This window comes from Echeneis naucrates, chromosome 15 (assembly GCF_900963305.1).
Source record: "Echeneis naucrates chromosome 15, fEcheNa1.1, whole genome shotgun sequence".
In the NCBI taxonomy this organism is placed as follows: domain Eukaryota; kingdom Metazoa; phylum Chordata; class Actinopteri; order Carangiformes; family Echeneidae; genus Echeneis; species Echeneis naucrates.
The window spans coordinates 7397584-7406116 of NC_042525.1; the positions used below are offsets into that span (position 1 = coordinate 7397584).

At 40.8% G+C, this 8533-nt stretch overlaps 1 protein-coding gene across 7 annotated transcripts in view; it reads left to right on the forward strand.

Moving 5' to 3' along the window:
- Positions 1-2506, forward strand: part of dst (dystonin) — a 92362-nt gene extending 89856 nt beyond the window's left edge. For 5 of the 7 annotated variants that reach the window (XM_029520288.1, XM_029520291.1, XM_029520286.1 and 2 more), the window contains 2 exons: positions 314-440; positions 828-1931. In XM_029520288.1, the coding sequence (XP_029376148.1) occupies positions 314-440; positions 828-1084 (384 nt within the window). In that variant the 3' untranslated portion in view covers positions 1085-1931. Of the gene's footprint in view, positions 1-313; positions 441-827 lie in introns of all 7 variants that reach the window. The other 2 variants (XM_029520285.1, XM_029520290.1) reach the window with 2 other exon arrangements.
- The last annotated feature ends 6027 nt before the right edge of the window (positions 2507-8533 follow it).

Below are 8533 nucleotides of genomic sequence, written 5' to 3' on the forward strand. Positions count from 1 at the left end.
TATAGGCTGGATATTTTATTCCTATCTGAAAAAAATATCTGCCTTATTTTAATGCGACTTTAGTGAGAAAATTATTTATTAAATCTGCATGAATTACTATTAACACTGTAAGTTTAAAATGTGGACCAAATACTAACTTCTTCTAAGAGAAATGCACTGATTTCTGCAGAAAGAAGCACTTTGAATGTGTAACTAACTCTATTTGATGTGCTTGTCACGTTCTTCAACCGATAGGACCATTTTCTAACACTGTCTCATACTGTCAGCTGCAACCAAAAACAGATGAAAGTAATGGAAGGTATGCCATTCGCAGGGTACACCAGTCCAAGGCAGCAAATTACGTCTTCCTGGGTATTTGTCAGGCAAAGGATTTCAGTCCGGTGAGGAGGGAAGCTTGATCAGCGCTGCTGTTCTTAAAGCCCGAGCACAGGCGATAGGTGGTGAGTAGAGAGCATGAGAGCATCTTCACTCTATTCAGTTTTATTTATATAGACACATGACCAGAGGACCTCCACAAGAGAAGTTTTCAAGGAGTAAAGATATCAACAGTAGGCCCAGAATTGTTGAGTTAGCAACACATAGCCTCAGACTGCAAAGTGCGTCATTGCTGTTCAGATAGTGAATGACTGCACACAGTGGCATACCTACAGATCATTTTAAACAATAAAAAATATATCATAATTATGCATAATTAAAATGATTGATCGTGTTTTATGTCTGGATTGTAAATTATGCTGAATTCTCTTCGGTACTGTTCCCTTTAGTGGTTGGTGCTTATGGGTTACTCCTCTCCTCATTAATACAAGGACTTAATTTTATGCTTCTAGAGTCAAGAAGAAATTCCAGCCGACCTGGAAGCAAAGCTGGAAGCCGAGGGAGCAGTCGCAGAGGTAGTGATGCCTCTGACTTCGACATCTCAGATATCCAGTCTGTGTGCTCAGACGTATCTGAGACAGTTGGAGAGTCTAGCAGGGCAAAGCCACGCTCTGCTTCCCGCCAGCGTGGAGGTAAACCCTCCAAGATCCCCACCCCTCAAAGAAGAACCACTCCTACAAGCAAACTGGCCAAGGGATCCAAGCGATAGTCAGTGGCCTTTAAAACAAACAACCCAGGAGCTAGTTGCACCCTAAACACATCACAGACACTGGAGATATCTAATTTAAAAGACTGCAAATGTGTTGAGTGTTATTTAAATTGTTGCAAAGATGTAAAATATTCTGTTGAGAGGCAATATGATTTAATTTTCTGTAAGAATGAAATGTTAATGGCCTTGTGTATTTGTTTTTAATGTATTTTTTGTGAAAAATGTCAAATTGTTTTTATTGTATTTTATTTTATTGATGCAAAACCTGTATAGGTTCAACGAACACTAGGAAACCCGGGGAATGATTACGTTGTACGGCGAACTCACATTTCTACACACCAATGAAGAGCAACACGCAGGATAGCGTTGAAAGTTACCGAATGTATTTTAATTTATATATGCTGATGTTTGGAGTAGCTGGTGCATCATGGTACCAAGTCAGGCATTGCAATTATCTATTTAAGTGCTATCATATACTGCCAACACGCATTTAAAGGGCAATGCAATATACTACAATAAATCCCTGTAAGCACTGCTTTCAAAGAAACCTTTGAAAAAAACTATTTAAGAGTAAGTAGCATAAACCTCGTAATCATGAAGCTCCCAAGTCCTCTTTGTTTGTCAGCAGCTACAGCCCCTGTTTTGTTTGACCACCCCACAGCAGCGTGTGCGTTGACCTTGACGAGGTGCCACTCCATGTAGACATTCTTGTGTGCATCTATGTCGATGTATGGTTAATTTCGGTAGAGCTGAAATTGTTACTGTAACATTACTTTGTAATAAACCTGCTTGCAGCAAGCCACCAGAGACTGGTGCAAACCACAGAGTCCTCTCTGCTTTGCTGGTTTTACCGAACGGATGACTGACATGTTGTACGAGCTTTTGACATTTGACCAATAATTTAACATCCAGCACAAGCTTCTGTCCACATTCAATAGATCTAACTGATAACCATCAGAAGAGCTATTCCTGAGATGATGAGTACGGTAAAGAAAAAAATGTGAACAGCACTGAAACTGTGGACAGGCTGGCTTGCAGCTGAAGCGGCTCGAAAGTCCTTCCCTCTGACTGTACGTCTCTGTTTCATGCAGCTGATCTAGAATAATTCAAAAAGTCACCACAGTGACACACACAGGCCTGTGAAAGTGGAGCAGAGACAGGAAACCCTTATTGTTTTAACATTTATTAGAATTTATTTAGGCCATTATGTGTTTTCTCCACGCTTACCCTACAGCCTAGTGGTTAGAGATCCAGTGTGGTGTTTTAGATGGCTGGTGTGGTTTTCTCTGAGTGGAATGTTTGCAGAGCTTCTTGTGTTTAGCTGTGACATACTACATCTTTCTCACAGAGGGATCATGCAGGTGGTAAAACTCAACATTAACTACAACTGTGCCAACTGTGTTTTAATTCAAGCAATTATAGACTTATTGTTTAGGACTTGTTTCGAAACAGTGCCCACTAAATGTAAGATCTACAAAAGCTCTACCTGGAAAAATAAACAACAAATTCCCAGATAACTGAACAAAGCTTTCAGAATAAGCTTATTCTTAAATGGCTGTTAACTTTCTCCTTACAGCAGCCTTAGCCCCCATCAAGGCCCTTGTGTTTTCAGCTACATTTCCCTCATATGATGACTCAGTTGACTTGACCGTGTTATCTTGTAGTGACTGTAGGTAAAACTGGCCTATGAGAAGAAGCAGATCCCCTGGGGACCAAAGGTGGAGTGGAGCTCAGGGACCAAGCTCCTCTGAGACCCAGAGCTTCTACTCTGAATGGTCCTCCTGTTCGGCTCAAGCACTGGCCCCGGGATGGCACTTTAGAGAAGGGATATATCTTCACACCAGGTACTGGAAAAGATCCATCCACAGGAGCCGTGGGACTGTCTTTTTCAAGAATATGTGAGTAATTCTCATGTTCTCTGTCATTTTTCTGCATTTTTATAATAAGATAGTAGGAAATGATATAAATTGGAATTGTCTCTAATGTGAGGTTCCTAATCAAACAAAATACTGCATATTGGTTTAACTGTGTCCTGTAATTTGGTGAAACTTGAGAAATTTTGTATAGACAACACCAGTGCAACTTTTGATACAGCTTTTGTAGGTAGGTTTAGGTTTGTAAGAATACAATCTTATCATATGGTGTAATTTTAGAGAGATGGAACATATTTCATCAAAGAAAGGATCTTCATCTTTTATTTTTTTTTTGATGCTTTTATTCTTTTTTAAATATTTAATATTTATCCATCATAATGGACAAATTGTGATGGTCCCTGAGCTCCACTCCACCTTTGGTCCCGAGGGGATCTGCGTCTTCTGATAGGCCAGATATTATTGCTTTTAGTGCTTTGTTCATTAAATAAACATAATTGAATGGCAGGCTGCTAAGCAGAGCATATTCACAAAGTGTTACAAACTAATATGGATATTGAAACTCGTTCCAACTCACATGCTAATTTGGGAGTTAGGGATAAATCTGCAGCCTCTGTTTCGATTTAGGCTAATTTTTTCTACAAAATACGCATTTGTCAAGCACATTTAACTGAACTACGCCAATGAAATAGTGTTTCATTATAAATCATATTTTTAATCACATTTATGAAAATGCTGATTTATTTTATTGCTTTACTGCAGGCACTTGTAACTCCTGCCTTCCAAATTTTGAAAATGTCAGCCTGCAGAGATATGCTGGTGTTTGCAGCACTTTTCGTCTACTTAGGATTGGCCCATTGTCAAAAATTGCCAAGTAAGTAAACATTTTCATATCGTTGTACTTCAGCAAATTTACGCCTGCACAGACACAGAGACATGTAATGAATGCTGCTGTTTTTTCTTCATATGAACTCACCCATTGAAAATATCTCAGGCAAATTAAAAATATCTTTTCCACCAATACTCTACAAGATACAAACGATCTTTAACTGTGTTTCTAGTTTTGTTGTTGTATTTTGTACTTTTTTACTCGGGTTGATCACTGTACTACAACCTTCTGACCAACAGATGTCAGTGTTATTCAGTTCTTAGCCCATTCTTTGCCGCCACAGCAGTTAAACTAGTATTACATTTCCCTGCTGTTGGAGACGGTGTAGACACTCACAGGTCAGAAGGTCAGGTCGTGTATATGAATGTTTGAAGTGCTGTACCGGAGTCTCTCCCTGAGACCATGAAGTTAGCAATGTGTTCTTTCTACCTGTGGTATTGTAATTATAAATAAAACAGCAGAAATTATATTGATAATAGCATATTGACAATAATTCAAGACTTCAGATTTCAGATATTGTCAGCAGCAGTCATCCCCTCCAAAAAAAAAAAAACAAAAAACTGTGCACTTACACACTTAACTATAATCAAAGGAGCAGCTTGTTAACATGCAGCAGCAGCAGCAGCAGGTATTGAGTTTTCCACAAGCGTATTCTGATTTTCCACTCAAGTCTTAACATTTGTAATTTGAATCTTTCACCAGCTTTCATCCACATGTTTTAACCTCACAGGAAACACCACTGCCATGCTGATCTCATTCTAACTGCAGCAAAGAGCATCCAGTGTTTAGAATTCAGTGGCCAAATCCTCCCATGACAGACAATAAACAGCCTTGTCATGTTAAGGGGTTTAATAAATAACCACATTGTGCCTGTGAAAAGAGAGCACAATCAATAATAATGAGTAATGCAGCTGACATGAGATTTAGAAGTCATCCAAAAGCCTTGATGCTGCATTGCTGTGATGCCAAGCTAAGCTCAGTGTTTGTACTGTGAGGTTTTGATCTCCTGGAGGAGTTTCGTGTGCCTGAGTCAAGAGGAGTGAGGAGGGTGGATGGCTCTCAACCTGAAGCAGTTGCCTACCGTGTCAATCCCTCCATCCATCTACGCAAGACCATGAGGTACCGACCACTTTCGCCTGCTTAACTTCAATGGAGCAGCAAAAGGGTTTAAGTGTAACTGGAAATGTTCTGCTGATTTCCAGTGGTTTAACATTTCATTTGGCTAGAGCAAGGTAGAATTGTAAGCCACAGTGTGTCAGCCCACTGTGACGTCAGTGATGTCACAAGGCCCTGGAGGACACCTGCACATCAGGGCAAGAGCTGAACCCCTTGGTGGAAGATAGAACAAATCATGAATGTTTCTACCCAGATGGAAAATATCAGTAATGTTTAAACCGCACAAATATAATTCCTCACACTAATACTTTAGGTGTTTCAAATTTATATAGATACTGTTTGCATGCAACCTGCCTTACTCATAGGAGAGCAATGATGGCCTGTTCACCACTTTGGTCCACACTTAAATATCGAAATGCTGTTATTAACATGCTAATGTTAGAGTCTGTAAACACAGCCTCGCAGAGCTGTGAGCACGGCTGTAGCTCATTCAGTCTTTGCCTGACAGTGAATCCCAGATATTATTGCTTTTAGTGCTTTGTTTATTAAATAAACATAATTGAATGGCTGGCTGTTACAAACTAATATGGCTATTGAAACTCGTGCCAACTCACATGCTAATTTGGGAGTTAGGGATAAATCTGGGGCCTCTGTTTCAATTTAGGCACATTTTTTTCAAAACAAAACCCTTATGGTCTCACAATTGTTGCTTTGTTAAGGAAGCAGCCGCTGTATGATGTTAGCCAGCGCCCTAAACCTCACTCTTGTGCCACAGTGATGTGTATCCAGATGGCCTTCCCTCCGACTACTCCATCATTGCGACTTTTAAGGTGACAAAAGACACTGCCAAGAAATCCTGGAACCTGTGGCAGGTCACTGATCCCCAGGGACGAGAGCAAGTTGGCTTACGTTTCCAAGGGGATACACGCTATTTAGACTTCTTCTACACTGGCCCCCATGGAAGCCAGATGCTCAGGACCTTCCATGGTGTGGAAAAGCTTTTTGATGGACAGTGGCACAAGTTGGCGCTGAGTGTGAAAGGCGGGCAGGTAAAGCTTCTGATAGACTGTGAAGAAGTCAGCGTGGAGAACATTGATGAGTCAAGGCCAGTGATCCGTCAAGGATACACCTCCATCGTCAAACGAGCTGCAGGAGATCGTTCTGTCTCTGTACGTTGACTGCTTGGTTTTCTAAAAGTTCAAAGTTATAGTTCAGTATCTCTCGACTGGCATTAAAAGTCTGCTGTCTTCCCAGGTGGACCTCCAGCAGATGGATGTGTCATGTGACCCTGAGAAAGCTTATTCAGAGGGCTGCTGCGAGCTTTCCAGTGTAGTGAGTCATCAGCTGTTCAACAGTGTTTCACTCCCACTGTTACAGATGTGTTTGGAATTTCAAAACTCGTTTCTTTATCTGCCCATGACAGTGTGGAGGGTATGCAGAGATTGGTCTAACAGCTGGAAGAGCATCTTGTAAATGCATGCATGGACAACCGGGCATTCAGGGACCACCAGGGCCAAAGGTGAATGCCAGCACAGTGGAAGTTGGCAGAACACACTGTTAGAGCGACCGAGTGCTGACATATTTTTTATTCCTCCGCAGGGTCACAGAGGTCTTCCAGGGAAAACTGGAGACCCAGGGAGACAAGGAAACTGGGTAAATTATTGCAAAATATGTGACACAATGGCCGCATGCTGTGGTGTGTTTACTTGGTTCATTATTAGCTTGAGCAGCACTCCCTTTCCTTTTGCTGGACAATAAAGAGTTAAAACGGATTGTGACATTGTAAAACCTTCACTTGTGAGACAGCAGTGAAGCTGTGGAAAATGGCAATAGAAGTGCAACTGAGACACGACAGGATGGAAACAAATCTGGAACCAGAAGCGCTCAGCGATAGTAAACACTGGGGCTCCTTTCATAGTCTGAAATCTCACGTCCGTTTTGCAAAAGAGTTAAGGAAGCCAAGATAAACAACAAGCAATACCAATGCGACAGTAAATTTAGCTCTGAAATAGCCATTTGTATCCTAAAAAACAAAGAATATAGGATTTAATCTCAATCTGGCGTAAGATCACAGGATTTTGTTATAGCTTTGCCTTTCCATTTGGAAACTAAGCCAAATCTAATGAATCCCACACACAGGAAAACCAGGCAGTTGAGCAACAACCATGCCCTCCAGTGTCTGGTAATAAGGCATTAGTCTGCACAAAGATTGTGTGAAAATTGTCAGATGTTTTGTTTCTCAAATGCTTTTATTTTCATCGACAAGGCTGTTAAATGCACCACAGGAAGACCGAATTGTGAAACAAGGGAACGGTTTGAGAGAGAGATAATGAACAAAATATTGCACTGCAGGAGTCGGTTACACTGGGATCAGTGGAAGAGCAAATATACGCTCACAGTTGTATCCATCAGGGAGCTGCAGACGTGATTATTTCCACGTTAAATTTATGACTTGTTAATCTCTTTGATCCTTAGTGGTTACTGTTGGAGCAGATCTGAGTCTTTTAATAACAGTCCGGAGAACATATGTTAGATTTTTTTTTTTTTTTTTTTTTAAATACATATGTGATGGTTTGGTATATACAATGCCCTTTGAACTCAAGTAAATCCCCCACGCTGCCTGAGAACAGACAAATGTACACATGGAGGGCCATGAGTAGGTTCAGAGAACATTTCCAGAGCTGTACATCTGGGAATAAACATCTGTCTTGTGTAACTTGCAAAGAGTTTTGACCTTCTGCCAGCTTGTGAATCACAGAACCCCAACATGTTTATCTCCTCCCCTGCTGGCACCTGAGGAGGGCATTTCCTGGCACAGATATATGAACTGTCCATCTCATTGGTGGGTGGTCCTTTTTCTCTTCGGCGCTATAGCCGCCTTAGAACTGTCGTAAAGTTCACGGTCATGCCTCTCGCCCAACTGTCGGCCATCTCTGAGGTTAGCCTCCGCCTAGCTGACTCTGCTCAAAGACAGTATTAGGTGAGATGGTCAAATAAACTGACAAAGGCAAAGTCATCTTGGCCTTGTGTAGTCTGTTTGTTGACTCAGAGAGACAGCCAACTGGAAAACACTTGTCCTTCTACTACTGGGGAAGTCGGCATCTGTGCAAACAATAATGGCTGATTTTGTTGCATCAGTGACTAATGTTTCCTAAATCCTGTTGAATAAGCTAGAATATATTCCCCCACAAATGTGAAAAGTGGGAGTGTAATCAAAAATTATAGCATGTTCACATTTAAATACAACTAACATGATTTTTCAGTCTGTTTTAAAAAAAAAAAAAAAAGGTGAGACAGTGAGCTCTCTTATCTAATAGTAAGTTCGAGGAGAAACTCAATACCACTCACATGACTGCGCTGTAAACGTGTAGCTATAAGGGATGCTACATTAGCTTAGCTTAGAAACAGGAAGATGACAAGCAGGTAGAATGTGTCTTCACCGACATGATCTCTTTCACATTTTGTTCAGAATCAACAGTTCCACAAGTTAATAATGAATTTAAGAGTTTGCACTTTGTAAAGCAAACTGTCTTCTCCAACAGTGTGAACTTTACCTTTTCCTTTTTCTTCCTT